This window comes from Humulus lupulus, chromosome 7 (assembly GCF_963169125.1).
Source record: "Humulus lupulus chromosome 7, drHumLupu1.1, whole genome shotgun sequence".
Taxonomy (NCBI): Eukaryota; Viridiplantae; Streptophyta; class Magnoliopsida; order Rosales; family Cannabaceae; genus Humulus; species Humulus lupulus.
In genome coordinates this window covers 180,181,866-180,204,178 of record NC_084799.1, presented here as the reverse complement: position 1 = coordinate 180,204,178, position 22,313 = coordinate 180,181,866, and the positions used below count along the sequence as shown (strand labels likewise).

Below are 22,313 nucleotides of genomic sequence, written 5' to 3'. Positions count from 1 at the left end.
GGAAATCTAAAAGGAAAACTACTATCTCTTGCTCCTCTGCTGAAGCCGAATATCGCACCATGGAAAATGCAACATGTGAGATAGATTGGCTTCTAGCTCTCCTTCGAGATTTTGGGATTGAACACAATGCTCCTGCCACTTTGTTCTGTGACAACAAAGCTGCCATTCACATATCCGAGAACCTTGTATTTCATGAGTGCACCAAACATGTCAAAATCGATTGCCACATTGTCCGAGAAAAAAATCATAATGGAACTCTGAAGCTCAACCATGTTTCAACTTAGAATAACCTTGCTAACATCCTTACAAAAGCACTTTTTCCTAGGGTTGTGCAAAAAAATTTGCAGCCCGCCCAACGTGAATAACTCACATAAACCAACCCGAAAAAATCGAAAAAAAATGTAACTCGAAAAATCCGACCTTCATTTCAAACCGTCCAATTATTATATTGGGTAAGTTGAATTTTTTTGCAACCATCCAACCCACCCAATTAAGGATTTGTCTACTTTTTTAAATTTTATATTTATACAATTATTAATTATACATTATATAAAACTAAATTCAAATTATTTTTTTATAAAAAAACTTATATTGTAAACTAACAATTATTTTAGTTACAAATACAAACTAAAAAATAGAGAAACAAAAAGTGAAAAATGATTTTTTTAGGGAAAAAAAAGTTTCGGTGACCCACCCAAACCGATGGTCGAGTTGAATCTTTTTTTTGTAATAGGGTGGGTTACGAGTTGAAAAGTACCAACTCGATTATGAGTTTGAGTTTATCAAAAATCCACCCAATCCGCCCAAACTGATCAATGAACACTTTTACTCTTTCCAACTCAATTCAAGGAGTTTATCAGCAAGATAAGTGTACAAAACTTATATCTTGATATGGCGTATTAAAACATTAAGTCAGTTTGTTTACTGTTAGTTAGATTAGTTAGATGATTAACCAATTTTGGTTAATTAGTTTTGCTTCTTGTACATTCAGCTATATATAGCTAAACTTGTTCTTCTTGTGTACCGATTTTGACATTTTATAGAAATAACAAAGTTCTCGTTTCTTTCCTCCTACCTCCTAATAATATTTCAGCAGCAAATGTATTGGCTTAAAGCAAAAATCTCAGTAGCTGGTTATACAAAAAAAATTCTACAATATATGTTGCAACAATTGTTATAAAATTACACAAGCATATAAAGATCAAATATGTTACACCCAGATTTCGAGACTTGAGGTTGTGACCTCGAAAGCTGGATTCGTCAGGAGTAAGCTCGCGATAGCTAAAATACATGTTCATAATCTAGACGCCGAATCTTCAAAGCAGGTGGCAACCTCGAAGATGGGTAGCCTCGAAGTTCTTATAAGCTCGAAAGACAGAATATCGGAGGACATCCATTGTCGGGTGGCCTCGGATCAAGAGGTCCGAGCATGGCATAGGTGTGAGCTCGAAATAAGGTGGCTTCGGTGATATTTACCCACTCCGAACTGGTCTTGGGAAAAATAATGCAACTCGTAATTTATTCAGAGACCTAGACTGGCATGATGCTGATTGCTGACACTACAAGAAAAAATTCTTTTGATAACACCGAAAATGTGTTATCAAAACATACCATAACATTTTTTGATGTGTTAAGACCGACTATGTTATCGTAGGTCAGGGTACTTTTGTTAGAGAATATATAATTATTGCTCAATGGAATTATGGAAAAACCAAATACAACTCTATGCAAAAATACAATGGACAAGATAATATTGATTAAATAACCATTACAACTCAATTGCTCAAAATACAAGTAAATAGAAATATGTAGAAGAAGAAGATTACAAACTCAATACTATAACAATACAAGTAAATAAGAAGAACACAAGAATGAAAAACACAAACAAACTCTCACACAACCAAAGTGTAGAGTAGTGGGGATCACCAACTTGAACAAGGTTCAAGACCTTTGTCCAAAAGCTTATTTCCCCCTATTCTCTAAGCACTAAGGGATCTCTCTAGGAAATAGCTCTCTGGAATTATCAAGCCTTTTGGTGTATTTTTCAGCCAAGTGCTTTGTGGATGAAAAAATGGTGTGCCTTACAAGTGAGCATTAGGCTCCTATTTATAGAGTTTGAGATACCCCTTTGAATTTCAAATTCCTCCAACCCCCATGGCTGTTACCAATGTTTAATTGGATGTTTTATGGAATTAAAATAGAGATTTGGGAGTTACTTAGTTGTTGGAAATGTTCAAAATTGGATAAAAACCGAAATTATAGAAGCTGTCAGGCATTAGGGCCGCGGCGCTTGTTCTAGGAGCCGCGGCGCTTGTTCCAGGTGCCGCGGCGCTCAGTCAATTTCAACAACAAATTTTTTCAGTTTTTTCCAAAACGTTCCAATTTATTCCCACTTGATTGTATAACTTCCATACACAATATGGGAGTTAAAATCATATCTCTATCAGCCATTTCTCATATGGCTTTATGAAATCCAATCTCAAATGTGTAACATATAATATACACATTATTGGGTAATATTTGGGAGTTACAAATTTGTAACTGATTTTGTAACTCCAAAATATGTCACATTTGGACACACACATGTGTCCAATTTTGTGACTCTCAATAATATGTTACAAGGTGTGACAAATCACATTTGTGTGACAAATCACATTTTGTCACATTATTTAATCTAATATTATATTATATGAAATAATATAACATTCCCCCACTAGATTAAATAATCACTTTTTGTAACACTTATTTAATCAATCAAACATTATATTAAAATATAATATTCCCCCACTTGATTAAATAATCACTCTCTATAGAAACCTTTGCATTGGTGCATAAAGTAAAATGTCTTTCGACTTGAATTTTACCTTAGTGTAATTATCACAAAGTTTGTTGAAATTTTGGTTGCCGAAGCATTGAACCACTATCCCTTGATAACAAACCGGAGATAACGCACACACTTTTGCTATGTTCACTTGAGACCTCAATGTCTCGCTTTTGAACCGTTAATGGCCATGTGCACATTCCATTCATAGACTTTTCTTAAGAATGACTCCCAATTCTCATGAGGGGCGGCACCACCCCTAGGTCTATATAGGTAGAACTCTTACAGTATTTTGTTACCCTAAAATACTTGTCTTTTCAAGACTGAGTTCTATTAAAAAACCTTTCGGTTTTAACCCTCATTTTGGTAACACACTAGTACTCATATCTCAGATGGGACAAAATTTGAGTACTACTATCTATTCACTTGATTGACTTGTTATTACCTATTGAACATAATACTAGTTTGGTTACTAGTATTAAGATAGGTTACCATCAACCGTGAATCTCTTTAGGGAGTCTAAGTCCCACCCCTTGAGATGTAGAAATGATTCCATTTGAATCATTTCTTTTCTCATGTATGCATACTTAGACACTCTCATTATTTTATTCAAACTTTGTTGCTAGCCATAGTTTGATTAAAATAGTTACCCCTTTTAAATAGTGATTTTGACCATAGTCAACGCCCCCACTATTTTATAGTTTTATATCCAAGATAAACATTTTCCTTGAATATTAATTCTAGAAACCTCTTTGTTTCTAAAATTCTCCTTTATGTTTAAATTGATTCCTTCTTGAATCAAAATATTGCAAACAATGTCTTTAGACACCAAACATGTCTAGATTTGTTCATTCTATACACATATATAGCCAATGTGATTTAGAATGTGGAATTCAAATCACCTATTTGATAGGATGACCAAATTAATCAAATGATTAACAACAAAATAAATTGATTAACTTTGGAGCATCACCCCCACATTTCTCACATAATGATAATAAAATATCACTTTAAAATAGAAATCTCTTCATTTCTAATAAGTCATTTATCCTCCAAGATAAATCTAGACCTATGATTCTCAAAGTTCATCATGAGTCCTTAAGCTTCATGATAAACACTCAATAGATCAAGATAAAAGACCTCAATGTTTATCTTGATTCATTTACTTGCTAAAGCAAGACACATTTCTTTCAAAACAACTTTTACTTTTAGTTGTGTAAATAATCTCAAAATCACTTAAACAACTTTTGTGTATTTTCTAAGAGTTTCTTTGAGATTCTTTTGAAAACATCAATTTGACATCCATTGATTTTCTCATCAAAATCAAAATGAAGATGTCAATTTTTTTTTTAAACAATTTAAATCAAAGAAAATAAACCCTCATTGATTTATTTAAACACTTTGATTTCTTTGGTTTAAAATGATCTCCTCATTGAGATTAATTTAAACATATCACCATCTTTAACCAAAATGAATAAAGTTCTCTTTTATTCACCATTAGTGTAAAAATTCAAAATTGCTTCTCCAATTTTGTAATGTATCCTCATTGAGATATTCAATGTTTAAGAATTATTGTCACTAAATAATGCTTAAATATTTTCTCTTTTGACCATTCTTTAGATTATAAGTCTATTGAGTCAATATGTCATCCCACAATTTTTGAATCCACTTTGATCCATTTTTCTTGCAATGGCAAGACACTTATCAAAAGATGTAATCCCCTTAGGTTCATCTTTTCTTATCTCATAATTGAGATGCTCAACACTTTAAATGAGAATTTTAATTTCCAAATAATTCTCTTTATTTACCAAATGAATGGTAACTCATCACATTGCAATAATAGAGGATAAAACATATTAATATTATTATCACCTTAATAATCATATTATATGGCACACCATAATAATCATGATAATTCTCATCAATATAGGATAAAACATATTAACATCTCACAAATGTTTACAAGATTATATTTCAATATAATTTCACATTGTTGTCAACTAATATGGCTCTTTATTAATATGAAACATGAATTAATAATATCATCCACATATGATTTCACATTTCTATTGATTCACAAAATCAATATATAGGCATGTCATTCTAATAATTTCTCATTAACACAAAATAGGACAATTCTATGACATGGAAGCATATTACCCAATAATCTACTAGATTATTTACATATTAATCACATATCATGAAACTCAAGATGTTGAATTATCTTCTAATCTAACCACTATTTTTGAAAACAAAAGAGATTAGAAAACAATGAACCTCATTTATAAAATTTTCTTCTTCTCATATCTATCACTATATGAAAACTACTAGATCTTCTAAGAAAACCAAAGAAGAACATTACCTTATCTTACCATCTTTTCAAGGTTGAATCCTCACAAGATCTCTATGGCTTCTCCTTCCATTGAAAAGGAACATAAGCTTTTGATTGTTAGAGAATATATAATTATTGCTCAATGGAATTATGGAAAAACCAAATACAACTCTATGCAAAAATACAATGGACAAGATAATATTGATTAAATAACCATTACAACTCAATTGCTCAAAATACAAGTAAATAGAAATATGTAGAAGAAGAAGATTACAAACTCAATACTATAACAATACAAGTAAATAAGAAGAACACAAGAATGAAAAACACAAACAAACTCTCACACAACCAAAGTGTAGAGTAGTGGGGATCACCAACTTGAACAAGGTTCAAGACCTTTGTCCAAAAGCTTATTTCCCCCTATTCTCTAAGCACTAAGGGATCTCTCTAGGAAATAGCTCTCTGGAATTATCAAGCCTTTTGGTGTATTTTTCAGCCAAGTGCTCTGTGGATGAAAAAATGGTGTGCCTTACAAGTGAGCATTAGGCTCCTATTTATAGAGTTTGAGATACCCCTTTGAATTTCAAATTCCTCCAACCCCCATGGCTGTTACCAATGTTTAATTGGATGTTTTATGGAATTAAAATAGAGATTTGGGAGTTACTTAGTTGTTGGAAATGTTCAAAATTGGATAAAAACCGAAATTATAGAAGCTGTCAGGCATTAGGGCCGCGGCGCTCAGTCAAGTTCATCCACTAGGGCCGCGGCGCTTGTTCCAGGTGCCGCGGCGCTCAGTCAATTTCAGCAACAAATTTTTTTAGTTTTTTCCAAAACGTTCCAATTTATTCCCACTTGATTTTGTAACTTCCATACACAATATGGGAGTTAAAATCATATCTCTATCAGCCATTTCTCATATGGCTTTATGAAATCCAATCTCAAATGTGTAACATATAATATACACATTATTGGGTAATATTTGGGAGTTACAAATTTGTAACTGATTTTGTAACTCCAAAATATGTCACATTTGGACACACACATGTGTCCAATTTTGTGACTCTCAATAATATGTTACAAGGTGTGACAAATCACATTTTGTCACATTATTTAATCTAATATTATATTATATGAAATAATATAACAACTTTACATAACACTTTATCATTGTTACAGATGTGTTATTATATTGTCAACGATAACACAATTTCTGTGTTATTTTAATAAATAGATAAGTGTTTAATTATGTTATTTATAGTCGATTATATAACACATTTCAATACTTATAAATTTGTGTTATACTACACTTTAGTATAACACTTTTTTTGTGTTATACTATACTTTAGTATAACACATTATTTGTGTTATACTACACTTTAGTATAACACATGTGTTATATTAGCTTAGAGAAACATAATCTTTTTTTACTTACACAAAACTAGGAAAACAAATATGAAAGTTGAAGCCAAATAAGGTAACATAAATAGATTTTTATTAATTACTCAAAATGTAATTGCAATATTTAGTCTACTAGTCTAGGCTTAAGAAATCATATTACAACATAATTTATGCCCAATTCAGATTCCTTTATCACTAAATACAAAACAAGAAATGTATACAAAAATTAGTGAAATACATTCTTCCATTCTAAAGGCCTCAACTACAAATGTTGTCAAGAATTGCTCCAAAGAAATCATCTCAATATACCTGCACATTGTAAAAAAAAAAAGTCCTTTTATTATTAAGAACATAAGAGTTAAGCTAGTTTCTACCTGTAAGCATATAAAGTTTAAATTAAATTTTTAATAACTCCAAAACTTGACGAAAAAGCAGGGTATAGCAAGATGTACTACCATGCAAAACAACGACTAAAGCAACAAAACATATTGCTTCTTCCCTCTAAAATTAAACAAGAAATACAGAGAAAAACTCATAACCTGCATGTATTAATTTAAAGATCCAATCCTAGGAAGCCACAAACAGAGAAAAACTCAGAACCTGCATGCATAGGAAGATCATGAAATTTCTAGGAAGTACGAAGCATAAATGTAGAAAGACAGCTCTGACGTACTGACCTGTTCAAAAAATAAAAGTGTTACTCAATTATCAACACATAAAAAGCATAGAACAGCAAGATTCAATTGCTACTGCAAAAGCAGAAAACATAGAAACAAATGACCAAGGGATGATCAGAAAGTCGTTCTCTTCAACACCAAAAGCTAGTTTCTTATTGTTACTAAAATCACTCCCATAAAGAAATAATATAAATCAAGAAAAACAAAAAGAACAAAGAACATAGAGAGAAACTAATTTCAGAGGAAAAATGAAACAAATAAGGTCATTAAATACAAGAATTGAAACTTATCACATTTGAGAGTAAAGGAAACCAGGAAACCAGACCTATGCAACTCGGGAGAAAAAGAAAGGGAAAGGACAATTCATACTAACTAATTTATCACCCTATATTCCATAAGAAGAACCAATATGAAGAAACAATTCATACAGTTTGTACTAACTTCTATCCCCATTTATTTCTTCTCTAAAGACCTAGCAAGGTTAATTCCTGTCTATAAAGTTCAATACAAACATAGCATTGATGTGTAAATAGCTTTGGCAAAATTCTCTCTGTGATAGGTAACCAACAGGGCATCAAGTATGGCATCCAAATTAACAAGTAGAATGTGAATATGGCTGTTAGAGGTCCTTTATGAAGCCCATGCTATTCCTCTTATTCTCCCAAAGTTTCTCTTTCTTTCTAAGTTGGAAGTGGGAAATGTGTTTAGAGTTAGGTTATGGGAAACAAGACAAACAAAAACTGGGGAAAAAAAAAAACAAAAGTGGAAACAAACAAATTACCATGTTTCTTTAAATGAATACTCTTTCACTCTCTTAGCTAATTCAATTTCAGTAGCAGCTGCACCAGGAACCATTCGGCTATCCCTGCACATAGCCTAACAGGAAAAGTACCCGGTAAGAATGGTTAGTGGGGTAGATAAGTTTCCAATTCATAAGTCTGATGCAACAAGTACTTTCAAAAAACCTACTCTGTATGGATCATACGGTCATACCATCCTAAGAAGATTGTAATAGACAATTAAAGATACCTAATGTTGCTTCTAAATAAAGATCGATACACAAAGAAAAACTAGTCCAAATTACCTGTAAGTATTTACTCCATCATCAACTGCCCTTTCAATGTCATCTAAAATGCTATATGTGGTTCCTCGCAATAAAACAGTGGTTACGGAGTTCCCACCTTCTTCATTCTTCACAACAGTGACCTATATTTACATTATGGGAAATGTTAATGAGATTAAAAGGAAAAATAAATAATAATAAAAAACAGGAACAAAATACCTAAGGGTGGTAGCTCAAACAATCAGCCTTTGGTTTGCTCACACAAAGTCTGAAGTTCGAGTCACACCCGGATACTTATATCGCAATTGCTATCGTTTCCTGATCCACAAAATATTTATGTACCCTAGCACCACCAATTTCTTCTACTGAAACTGAATCAACATGTCCCAGGTCATCTGGGTTTGGCTTGCTAAGCTTTAACTGTAACACAAATAAGAATATTGTTAGAGAATTTTGGAAAAAATTCAAAAAAAATTGAGTACTATTAAATGCAAGCTGACTTACCATAGCAACAACACCAGTAGTGCGGCAAATTAGTAAGTTAATCAATAAAAAAAACACAATTGAAGGTGATATACTTGTAGCGCTCACAGAAATGAAGTGCCATCTCCCCAACTGCTGCTCCACTAACAATTACTTTGGCACCGGAATCAGCAACTGCCTTTATAAGCTCCTCAACTTTAGCTTCTTCAGTTTTCGCATAATTTTCTAGCTACAAGATATTAAAAAAACTATGAGAACTACTTAAAGGCACATAATACATAAAAATGTCAAGGATAACATAACAAACCAAGATATTAAGAAGCAATTTTATATCAACTGGAGCAAGAACCGAGCAGAACAGTATTCTCACGATGGTGTCATTTGGCATTCCTGAGTCAGGAATACCCACCAATATCATGGGAAAGAATAGAATTGCAACCCCAAAACTGTCCAACAAGAAAAGCTTTTCTTTTTTTAATTCATCATTCATTAAGGAGAAAATATGAACTAAAAAACCAAAAGAACCCAGAAAAATGGATGCCACTAAACATTAATATGAGATGAAGGAAAATTTTGCACAATACATTAGTTACGTGGAGGATCAAAAATAGCCACAACAACAAAGGCATTGACAGACAGACAACTGCAAGTGCATGCAAATAAAAAGCAAGAAATAAAGAAAATAAAACAGAAAATAACTGCTAAGTATATTGGCTACCTCGTGAATAAGCAAGCCAGAATAAGAAGAGAAAAGTTCATATAACAGCAAGCAAAAAATATCCATTTCAGAATTTTACCTGGTCAGCACTATGAATTAGAACTGTTCCTTTTGTCTCAGTTGCAGAGGTATCCACACCACCAACAAATATCCTAAGAAGACCAGCTGATACAACAATAGACCTGTGTGGATGAATGCATTTGCAGAAGAAAGGTATTATACTCGTATCAATAACCAATTAAAGAAAGAACATTAACATAAAATATTGCCCAATATAATATTAGAAAAGGCGTAGTACCTCACAGTTAAAACTACACAATACATTCCTCCAAACTCTTGACTAGAAATGTTTCTTCTGCAAATTTCCAAAGCAAAAGACATCATAAATTAAGATTCTTTGCTTGCCAATATATTATCACATAAATCACAAACTAATAGGCTAACTTTGCTTACCCATACACCATAACAGGAATCAAATCACGACCAGATCTTGCTATAATAAGATCAAAACACTCTTGTGCATTACAAATCAGAAAATTAGATGCTATTTGTGCTATGGAAATTACAGAAACTCATGACACATACAACATATTTTTCTCCCCCAAAAATTAATCCCCACTGTCTAAATGGGTAATGTCGTAAATATGTAAAAAGGATAAGTTAAACAAAAAAATACACATCTAATCAACACTTAAATTGATAACTCCAACAAACATTCAGGAAAAAAAAGAAGAAGAAAGCATAAATTGCTGCCAAATTCAATTAAAAAACAGTATCTTATTTTTTAATAAACTATTTTCAATCAATATATGTATATATTTAAATATATATATATATGTGTGTGTAAGCTTGAAATATAATTATATATGTGGTGGAGAGCTCTCAAGAGCCATCCACCATAAAGATAACATGAACAGAATTCTTAAATGTTGTTAAGAAATTGTACTATTGAAGAACCCATTGTGTCACATGAAATATAAATCAGTTTCACAGTCAATAGGAGAAAAGTATCCAGTCAGTTTCACAATCAGTTTCACATAAAAGTTTGTGATCATTCTAATTCAAAAAAGTAAAAGATATTTATATATAATCATAAAGATATGATTGTGTTCATATAAATATAAATATAATAACATGAGGTAAAAAGCATTAAGAGGACTACATATGCTTACATGGATTAAAATAGCTTAGAATCTAAATATGACTGCAGACCAAACCTAAAGGATGTGATACAATAAATAAGATATTAAATGGTTGTGCCAATTGATCATTAGTTCGAAGTAATTTGAGGGAGTAAATAAAGAGCATGACTATGTATTTAGACTAATCCTATTCTCTTAGAAATTTAAATAAAGTTAAGCAAAATGTTTACTGTAATATTACGTACTATATATAAATACTCTTCTATTAACTATAAATACATATTTCTATGTCAATAATATAATAACAATATTACCAAGAATTTAATCAATTAATTTTTAAGAAAGGAGTGCTCACTTATGCTTTATGCTAATGGGTGCACATAAACAGTAAGCTCAATTATATGTACTTTTATATTCACCATATCATTATGTTTCATGAACCTATAGTAAACACAAAAACATCTCAGAGAAGAAAATAAGAATCAAGACCCAAACCAACACTAAACTATTATCCTTTTTTTTTCCTCAAGAAATGTGAGCTAAAACCCTAAATAAAACATACCCATAAAAATAGAAGCAAAAATAAGTATAAACATTAAGTGCTAGAATATAAAAAATGGGATGAAAATTTGAAGTATAAGAAACATACGACTGTGAGAAATTTGTGATTGTGAAACTAAATACAATGGTCCCATATTGAAGAAATAAAAGACCAACAAAAAAAAGATAAATAGAAAGATATAGGGATAGACATTTAGGGAGAAATAGACATTAATCATGTATGAGAAAGAAAATAGAATTGCAATCCTAAATGGGAAACATCTTCACTTTATCTCCGTGTTTGATTATTTGATGAATATCTTTATTTGGATTATCTTTATACATTTCAAAATAAGGGAAATAGTACGCATAGGAGAATACAAACCTATACTCAGTTGTCATGTAAGACTCAAAAACTACTTCAAATGTTAATAACAAGATAACCAGAGAGAAAGCCTTACTTCCATTTTGACCAGTGATAATATTTACCCAATCACCAAGCTTGATCGCAAAATTTCTATGGCACATATTAACATTCCAATCAATTCCTTATTAGCTTTGGAATGCTAACTAGAAAGGGTTCTGGGGTCCTCCATGACTCAAGTATGCTTACTCTAAAGTTTTATCCGTTGGAGAATAAGTGAAAAGAAAACCCTAATAAGAAGATGAGAAGAAAAAGAAGAAGAGAGAAGCGAGAGGGTAAAGGAAAACAAGTCCCAGTTGTGAATTGTTTTCTTAAGCCTATCACCTGAAAGAGAAAACAAAAGTTAAAAACAATGGTGCTTAAAATTTTGGTGACCCGCCCATACTTTATTTTTTATATTTTTAGGGGCCCGCTCATTCTACATAGCATAATACTTTTTTAATTGTCTCAAATTTTAGTGTTGTAGTAGGCCTTTTTTGTTGTACCTCAAATTTATACTCCAACCAAATCAAAGGAGCCTTATAAAATCTATTAATTGAAAGTTAAAAAACTGAAAGAATAAAAGATGAGGAAAGAGAAAATAACATATTTCAGAACTCCACTGCCATGTCACCAAGCTTCCTCTCTATAACATCTTTCTAATTGTCCACTACAGAGTATTTTGACAGTTAAAATAGTGGATCATGTACATAGAAATCCCTTTAGAGCATATTTCTCTAAAGGTCTGAAATTAAATTATAACTAGACAGACCACACAAAATGAAGAAATGCTAGTTGATAAACAGAAAACATATCACTTACTATCAAGACACAAACCTCTATCAAAATAGCCAGGTCAATCACCAAGCTTGTGATATATCCCAAGCAAGGTCAATGACACCTCTTGCAAATGATGAAGATCCAATGCCTACATCAATCTGCAAAATAGACAGTTAAGCTGTCATTTTCTACAATTTTGTATCCCATAGAGAAAAAAAAAAAGAAAAAAAAAGAGGTTTGCTAGGGCAAACTGGTGAGACATTAATCCCACACTAAAGAGGAATCATTATCATATTACTTCAGTAGCCAAAGGGAAAAAGTAAATGTTTCTGTAAAACTGAAAGCTGCAGCAGTGGCTCAGATAGAAACAAATTCAGTCATCAAGTAACAAATATATACATGAAAACACAATTTCCTAACATTTTCTACCTAATTAACTGCAGAATAAGCAGAGAGAAAGTCTAGATACCGTTTGCCTTCAGGATCCCATATACATGATCCCTTTGCCTGAGAGAACACAACTGGTATTGGGTGATAGCTGCATTTCAATGGCTAAAAACTCTTAGACAAGTACTGTATTAGCATTTAGAAACAGCTGCTCATTAGGTTTCTCTAGCAGAAGAAATTCAATACAAGGAAAACTATACACAAGAAAATGTAAGTGCAAACTTCAGAACATCAAAATGACACAAGTTGAAGAACATCAAAAATGCTTACATTCCTACCCAGTTCGTCCAAAATAGGGTAAGCTTCTCTCTCGAGGTCCGCCACACTGGAATCCAATTTTCCTTCTGAGAGCTCCATACTGAAACAAAACAAAACAAGACAAACCAACTTTGTCAAGAAAAAAAAATGTCAAAAGGACCAAACACAGAATCAAAGAAAGTTGGAAACTAAAACCATATATGATGATATCATTATGTGTGTTATACTTGTTCTCTGTTCATCTTTTCTCCTGACTTGGTAGCTTGTCTAGCATCTTCTAGAAGCGCAGCATCCTATTCTGACCTAACTTGAGAAAAATCAAGTGTCTCACGCAGGGAAAAAGAAGGCTTGGCCGCACACAGGGAAGAGGAGAAGAAGAGCTGGCCTCCGGTGTCGTCGTTCGCCTCTGGTGTCGTGTGAGGGCTTGGACTCGCGTGGTCGAAGCTTCGATGGCCTCTGAAGATCCCTAGCCGGCGCGTGTAGGGGAAGGTAGCGGTCGGTCTCCACAAAGACAAAGGTGAGAGAGAAAGAGTGAAGGAGAAAGGTCTGGTGGGAGAAAGAGATCCGAGAGAGAGGAGAGAGAATGATGAGGAAAAAGGAGAAGGAATTGAAGGAAATGAATTGGCCCCAAATGAAATGAAAAAAAAAGCTAAGTGGCGGGATGGTTTTATTATTACCGCCCTTTTTTTCATAAAGTGGCCCCAATATAAGTACTCTAGCATAATACTTTTTTATTAGTATTATATTCATGTGTTATGGAAATGGGTATTTGGTGTAGTGTGATCTCGAACGACTTAATAGGTCACCTGAGGAGACACAGTCTATGCATTCAAGAGATATTTATTATTGTAACTTCCCTACAATAAAGGGATATTAACTAGTCGGTTATACGCCCCCTGGTCTTCAGGGGACGTTTCCTTGTATATAGGAGTTACAAACTTTAAAGTCATTAAATTTATTAATGTACAGAATAACTTCCCGAAACATGTGGGATTGTATTCTGAGATCTCCTCTATAAATAGAGAGATCATGTACCTTTGTAAAGGACCGAAATTTTGTGATCTTGAGAGAATCTCTGGAGAATTCATCCCTAAATAATTTCCATAAATTTCCTAAGTCTTAATAAAAAGGACTCGTAGACTAGGCAGAGTTAACTGCTGAACCACATAAAAAACTCTCATTGTTTTATTGTATTATCCTTTTTTGCCATAGTTTTTACTGTTTACGTGCTCTACATTTTAATTTGACGAAAAACGGCATCAACAAAATCTTTCAATATAATAAAAGGAAGCAATCGGTATTCCAAGGTAATTTTTCAATTTTACCTATTATATTTTATAAATAAGTTATTAATTGTATTGTTATTTATAACAAGTATACATGTATCTCAAGCGTAGACTTCGTATTGAAGTCAAGACAACTGATGAAACTAGACCAAGAATAGCTATTGAGTACGTATATTTGTCAAAATGCATCACAGACTACGTACATAATTATTTCCATCTTTGATGCATCATCATAACTATTGAGTGCAACAATGAAAGAAAATGACAATCCAATTAACACTAAAGGTGGAAGCAGCTAAATTATGTACCTTGTTTAGTTAACTTAAGCTATACTAAAACTAAACTTTTGAGGATCATACTTATGCACTTTTATTATGCATTTTTGGTACTTGTATGCTTACTAATAAAACTTCAAACAATGTTAATACTTATGCAAAATTATATAGTCGTGCACTTTTGTAACTTATATCTCTTCTATATAATAAATATGTAGATAACAATTTTTTTTTATTTTTACGGTTTTTTTTCCATTAACTTTAACGGAATATTCTTATATTTAACGTTAGATTGTACATATGACTTAAATTTAAATAAAATTAATTAAAATAAATAATTAAACAAATTAAAATAAGATATTTTTTATATATTTTACAATGATAATTATTTAAAAATAATGAAATCATATATTTTATAACTTAAATAAAATTTAATTGAACTTAAATTTAATATTATATTAAACATATAATATATAATCTTTTGTTATCACTGTCAAATTCAAAAACTAGAATAAACTTAAACTTGAACAAAAATAAATTAATTAATTAATTAAAATAGGATATTTTTAAGATATTTTATGATAATTAAAATAATTAAATCATATTTATTTAAAAATAATAAAGGCATATATATCATTTTTTTATCTTATAAATTTATATGATAGTTTGTTTTTTATCAAGTGATTAGAGCTCTTTTTCTTCATCAAATGACATTGCGAGATATATTAGAAACTAAAAATAGTTTATGCATGTATACTAATGTCTACACTATGACTTTTTCTATTCTTATTTTATTTATATTATTAATTTCTTTTTAAATATTATTATAATTTATATATATATGTCATTGATATAAATATTTATATATATTATAAAATTATAATTCATTCTATTATATATATATTTTTTTAAATAATAGATAATATTTATAAATTTAAAATTAAGAATACATTTGTTGTTTATACCTAGTGTATATATATATATTTATATTTAACTAGTATATATATAGTATCAGTCATGTAAATATCTATAATCACTAAAAAAAATTCTTTCTTATAAACATTGCACTTGTTTTTATTATATGTCACGTTTTTTTTAATTATGATTGTTTTTTTATTAATAAATCCATGACAATCTTTCGAAACTCCATTGCCAAGGGACCATTCAAGAATAAGTTACCCATGTGGCACGTGCATAATGCACATGCCTCAAACTAGTATCTAGTATATATATTGGGTAAAAGCAACCCGCGCGTTTGCATAATTTTATTTTTAAAATGTATTAATATATTTGTATTATAGTTTTTAATTATTATTTAAATTTTGAATAAAAAGCAATGTTATATATTATAAAAAAAATTACATAAACATATTTAAAATATTAAGCCAAAATATTATCTACAGTTCAAAAAAATATTATAATTCTATTTTATATTTTAAAAAAAACCGTTAAATCAAGATTCATTAGATACACATTTGACGTATAAAGATATGGTGGTACATTATTTGATGTTGTTATTAGTTTGAAACTTTTGTTCATAATAATTTAAATTTTGGTACTTTTTATGTTTTGATTTACATATTATATGTGGTGATCATTCTAGTGTTAAAATTAAATATTTTTTTCTAATTTTCTTTTAGAAAAAATATTCGATATAAAAAAATATTAAAAAAATTTTAAATTTAAAATTATGAATTTAAAAAACTTATTTGATAAAATTTTAATTATTTAATTTAAAAAAATTAAAGCCAACAAATATATATATATATATATATTATTTAATTAATGGTTAGAGCAATTAAAATAAGTAAATTCTCATTAAAAAAAACTAAACGACAAAATAAGAAATATATATTTATGTCTTATTTCATTATTACTTATATGTTTGGATAAACAAAATACATTAAATGACAAAATAAATAATTAATAAAAGAAGAAAAATAATAAATTTAAGCATATTTTTAAGATATAGTTTTGAAAATATAATTGATAAAGTAATTTAAATACTTTAATATGAAATTTTAAAATAAGTGATGAGAAATTATTATAGCTCATTTATTACTTTTTATTTTTATTTTCAATTTATTTACCTTATTTAGACTTTATTATTTTTTATTTTATTTACCTTATTTAGAAGACTTTAAAACTAACGATGTTAGAAAACAATAAAAAAAAAAAAGTATTAAATCGAACGGAATCCAACAATCTCCGTTAAACTCACATTTATAATATATAAATATATCATTACTACAAAATACCATTTACAGATCACATTTTTAGGACACGCACCTAAATGTAAGCCCTAAGATATATCTCTGGAGTTTTCAAGACTCTCATTGAGAGTCCTTAAAAAATACATTTTAGGACTCACAATGAGTATCCTAGTAAAATATGTGGATCCTAAAAAAACCTGAAGATGGAATTTGAGTTGGGATGCTAATCACTACAAGAATTTTGGCATAATATAACACCTAAAAATCACAATTTTCAAAAAACTCTATGGTTAAATGTAAAAATATAGGCGGTATATATGGTCCTAAAAGAATAGTAGGCGTGCTCTCGGTACCAAAATTTTTAAAGCCCGCCACTAACTTTTCCATCTTCCCCTCTAATATTCTCTTAGTCCTAAAGTCTCTCTCTCTCTCTCTCTCTCTCTCTCTCTCTCTCTCTCTCTCTCTCTCTCTCTTGTATCCTCTTCGTCACAGATCAACCCTAACCATTCCCCTCTCCATCTCTTTCTCTCTCCGTCTAAAAACAGCCGCACACTCCAATCTCTTGCCTTTTCTCAATCTCTCGTTCACTCCCGATCACAAGGACTCTCTCTAGTTTGACACTGCCGTTTACCGACCTCCCTCTCTCATTCTCTTTTAGACATGGGCGCTAAGGGTCAACGATGACGAGTCCTAGGCAAGGGCTCAAGGTCGATGATGACGAGCGCAAGAAGGGGCGAATCAAATGGTCTCATAGTGCTCTGATCCTTCCTTATCCCTAGCGCCAACCAGAGGCCTCTCCTCTAGACAATGGGCAATCGAGCTTCTCCATGTTAGTAGTACTGGACCAGCCCAAGAAGTAAGCCCAATAACATTGGACCTGGAAGCAGGAAACAACAAGGTGCAAGACTGGATCAACCAATCGGCCCAAGCTCATGACTTAGAGAAAGCTACGGAAGAACTCAACACCAGCCAAGAGGAGGGATCAGTACCACTTCTCCAAGAGAATAACTTCCTGTGCGTGAGAAGATGGTGCGCGTGCGACCCAGCTGGTTGAAGGAGTTTGTTAGGATGGAGGGACGTTGAGGAACAAACCACAGATTCCAATTTTCTGTTTGAGTCGTTTTCTTTTACTGAGTATATATAGTATTGTTAAAAAAACTATGATTTTTTTTATGAAAAGAAATATAGAGTTGAGAAGCTTTTGGAGTTTGGCACTGACTCGAAGAGTGCATTTGGCTATTATTGGTGCTTTCATTGTTCTTACACACCATGAAGAATGAGAAAATTGTTGTAATGCTTCAAACCTTGGAGCTAAACTTCAAGCAATATTCAGACGCCCAATTCGAGAAATTCTCTACTATGTTGGAACAACATGTCACAAAGACGGAGGAACGTCTAGCTCAGATTCTGTTTCCACCAGCATCAGAGACGGAAGGCAGGGCAGTGTTGATCGGGAATCAAGGCGTTCGGGTGGTAGAAGAATGGATTATGAATCAGATTGTTGTGACCTCAATTCACTCCTCAAGACTTTGCGGGTTAAGGTGCCATGATTTGATGGGTCGAATGTAGATGATTGGATTTATAAGATCAACAAGTTCTTTGATCTTCACAGAGTAGAACATGCTATGCGACTGTCTATGGTAGCTTTTCACTTAGATGGGGCTCCATCTTCTTGGTTTCAGTGGATGGAAAAGGGCGGGGCTATTTCAGATTGGAATTTTTTTCACAAGGCACTGCAACAACGCTTCGGCACTTCAATTTATGATGACCCATTGGCTAGAATTTCCAAGCTCACACAGACAGGGAAGGTCTCTCAATATCGAGCTGAATTTGAGGCACTGATGCCTTGGGTCACAGGGGTTGTCGAGCCCATGTTTTTGAACTTCTTTATAAGGGGACTTAAGCTGGAAATATGAAGAGAATTGCTACTGTCTAAACCAATGGATTTGGTTGATGCAATGGCCAAAGCACAACTATTCGAAGATCGTAACGATGATTTAGGGGGTTATCAATGCTTGGAAACTAATCGAACTGGCTGGTACACTCGATCTTTTCCCTCAAATCAGGTCGTTCCTTCCACAAAAATCACTTCTTATAAGCAAGGCACTCCTTCTTTCACTTCTTCAGGCCAGCAAACTACAAATCTTCAAGTATAACTCCTCTGCCTATCAAGAAATTATCTCCTGCTGAACTAAAGGAACGTAGAGATAAGGGATTATGTTTTACTTGTGATGAGAAATTTAACTATGGCCATAAATGTAAGAACCAGATATTGATCTTTTGTGCTCATGAGGATGAGGATATTGAGCAAGGTATTGAGATGGAATTAGGTGAGATGGAAGATGCAGCTGAAGACGAAGTGAGCCTAAATTCCCTATCCAACTCTATCAATCCAAGGATTTTTCGAATTCTGGCAAAACATGGAACTGAGACATTGGAGGTTTTGATCGACACAGAGAGCAATAATAATTTCATCCAAGAATCTTTGGTAGCTTAATTGGGGTTACCTTATGAAGAGACTAAGCATTTCAAGGTTTACATAGGAAATGGTCATTTCTTGCTATGTTCAAAGATATGTAGACCAGTAGAGTTGATTTTACTGGGTCATTGGTTTGTGGTGGTTCTCTATGTACTGCCTATTTGTGGAGTAGATGTGGTTCTTGGAATGAAATGGCTGCAAACTCTTGGTCCTTGTGTCCATGACCATAAGGCTCTTACAATGGAGTTCTCTTGGCAAAAAAGTGTAGTGAAACTAGCTGGTTTTAAAGAGGTAGATGCACACCAATTATCCTACACGCAACTGCATGCCTTGGTCAGGGAGGGTGACATTAGAGACTTCTATAGATTGTCTAACATGGTTTCACAATCCGGGGACGGGGAGACAACCCTTAGTAGTTTGGAAGAGAAGTTTCCAAGAGAAGGCTAGGGCCTTCTATCGGAATTTATTGATGTATTTGCGGAACCCAAGCAGTTACCATCTCAACAAAATGTTGACCACATAATCTTCCTTCAGCCAGGGACTGCACTGATTAATGTTAGGCCATATTGCTACCCTTATTTTCAGAAAGATGTCATTGAAAATTGGTGAAAGAAATGATTGCTTGTGGGTTTATCCGACCTAGTACTAGCCCTTATTCCTCTCCGGTTTTGCTAGTTAAGAAGAAGGATGGAACTTGGCGTTTTGTGTAGACTATCAGGCACTCAATGGCATCACTGTGAAAGATTGTTTTCCTATTCTGACCATAGATGAACTCCTTGACGAGTTGCGGCAAGCACAAGTGTTTTCTAAGTTGGACCTTCGTGCCAGATATCATCAAATTCGGATGGATCATAGAGACATCCACAAGACAGCTTTCCGCACCCATGTGGGACACTATGAGTTTGTTGTGATGCCCTTCGGCCCTACAAATGCCCCATCCACATTCCAGGCAGTGATGAACCAACTATTCCGACTCTTTTTACGTCGATTCATTACAGTATTTTTCGATGACATATTGGTATATAGTCGGACTTCCAAGGAGCATGCTTATCATTTGAGGCTAGTATTGCAGCTCCTTCGTGACCACAGTTTTTATGCTAAGGTGAGAAAATGTCAACTTTTCAAAAAACTATTGAATACTTGGGACACTTGGTATCATCACAGGGAGTACAAGTTGATCCTTCAAAGATAGCAGCTATGGTTGAATGGCCTGTTTCGCAGACACTCAAACAACTTCGAGATTTTCTCGGTCTCACTGGTTATTATCGTCGATTTTTTGCTCACTACGCTACCATCGCAACACCACTTACCAAGCTACTGAAGAAGGACAACTTTAATTGGAATACTCATGCAGTCGCAACTTTTGACCACCTTAAGAAGGCAATGACTAATACACCGGTTCTGCACCTACCAAATTTCTCCAAACAATTCGTAATTGAAACTGATGCTCGTAATGTGGGAATAGGGGGAGTATTAATGTAGGAGGGACACCCGCTAGCCTTTTTCAGTAAGAAATTAGGCCCAAGATTCATTGGAGCGTCGGCTTACATCAGGGAGATGAGAGCTATTGTCGAAGCTGTCACTAAATGGCGTCAATACTTACTGGGCAAACACTTTATCATAAGGACAGACCATAAAAGCCTCAAAGAATTACTTACTCAAGTAATACAAACACCGGAATAGCAGCAATTTTTACTCAAATTATTGGAGTTTCAATTCTCCATTGAATACAAAGTGGGGAAACAAAATTCTACAGCAGATGCTTTATCAAGACAACATGAAGGAGTTTACTCATCCATACACTTAGCCATGAGTTCGAGATGTTTTGAATTCCTTGAAGAACTGCGAAGGGAAAACACCACTTGTCCATATCTCCAGGTACTACATACTAAGCTGTAACAGGGAGAATTAGACACTACACTTTACTCTACCAGAGACGGGCTGCTGTAATATCATCAACGGCTGCTGATTAGCAAGAATTCCAACTTGAAGCAATAGTTACTCCATGAGTTCAATGCAACTCCAATAGGTGGCCACGCAAGAGCTGCACGTACCTATTTGCGTTTGGGAGCCAATTTTTTTGGCAAGGTATGTGACAAGAGGTGAAGAAGTATGTGCTCTCGTGCTCGGTTTGTCAAACAGTGAAATACTCTCCTACCGCCCCTTATGGCTTGTTACAACCCCTTGAGATTCCGGAGAGAGTTTGGGAGGATTTGGCCATGGATTTTATTGTGGGATTACCAAACTCATGTGGGGTGACTAAAATTTTGGTGGTAATTGACAGGTTCACTAAATATGCCCATTTTGGTGCTCTTTAGACTCATTATTCTGCCACTAAGGTCGCTTCAATTTTTACTAACATGGTGATTAAATTACATGGACTGCCTAGAACTATTGTCTCGGATCGTGACTCGATATTCACTAGAGCTTTTTGGAAGAAATTATTCAAATTAATGGGGACTACATTGAACATGAGCTCAGCTTATCATCCACAAACAGATGGCAAAACAGAGGTAACAAATAGGTATTTAGAGCAGTTTCTTAGAGCTTTTACAACTGATAATCAGAAACAATTGAGTCGGCTCCTATCCGGGCTGAGTATCACTACAATACCAATCATCACTCGGCCATCGGAATGACTCCATTCCAAGCTGTTTATGGCATAACTCCCCCAACGATTCCAGCATACACAAGAGGCTCCACTACTATCCAAGCTGTATAAGAGGATTTATAGACTAGAGATGACATTCTTCAGCAACTGAAACAAAACTTATAGCATGCTCAAAATCGTATGCATCAACAAGCCAACAAGAAAAGAAAAGACATCGAGTTCAAGTTGGGTGATTTGGTTCTGGTCAAGCTACAGCCATATAGACAGTCCACTGTGGCTAAACGCCTCAATTCCAAACTCTGCCGCAGGTATTTTGGCCCATTTGCAATTTTAGCTAGAGTGGGACCAGTGGCTTACAAACTTGCTCTTCCTCCGGGCAGCCGAATT

At 33.2% G+C, this 22,313-nt stretch overlaps 1 protein-coding gene and 1 long non-coding RNA gene across 2 annotated transcripts; both read right to left on the bottom strand.

Annotated features, from left to right (window-relative positions):
• Positions 1–8,507: 8,507 nt before the first annotated feature.
• LOC133792417 (T-complex protein 1 subunit theta-like) lies at positions 8,508–9,956 on the bottom strand. The gene is made up of 5 exons (XM_062230321.1): positions 9,946–9,956; positions 9,791–9,847; positions 9,572–9,674; positions 8,883–9,003; positions 8,508–8,711 (listed from the first exon to the last, which is right to left on the bottom strand). The coding sequence occupies exons 1-5, from the start codon at positions 9,954–9,956 to the stop codon at positions 8,701–8,703; spliced, it is 303 nt and encodes a 100-aa protein (XP_062086305.1). The 3' UTR covers positions 8,508–8,700.
• A 2,590-nt stretch (positions 9,957–12,546) lies between these two features.
• Positions 12,547–13,654, bottom strand: LOC133790014 (uncharacterized). Its single transcript, XR_009873848.1, has 3 exons — positions 13,290–13,654; positions 13,075–13,162; positions 12,547–12,895 (listed from the first exon to the last, which is right to left on the bottom strand). It is a non-coding gene; the product is annotated as an uncharacterized LOC133790014 (long non-coding RNA).
• Positions 13,655–22,313: the final 8,659 nt, after the last annotated feature.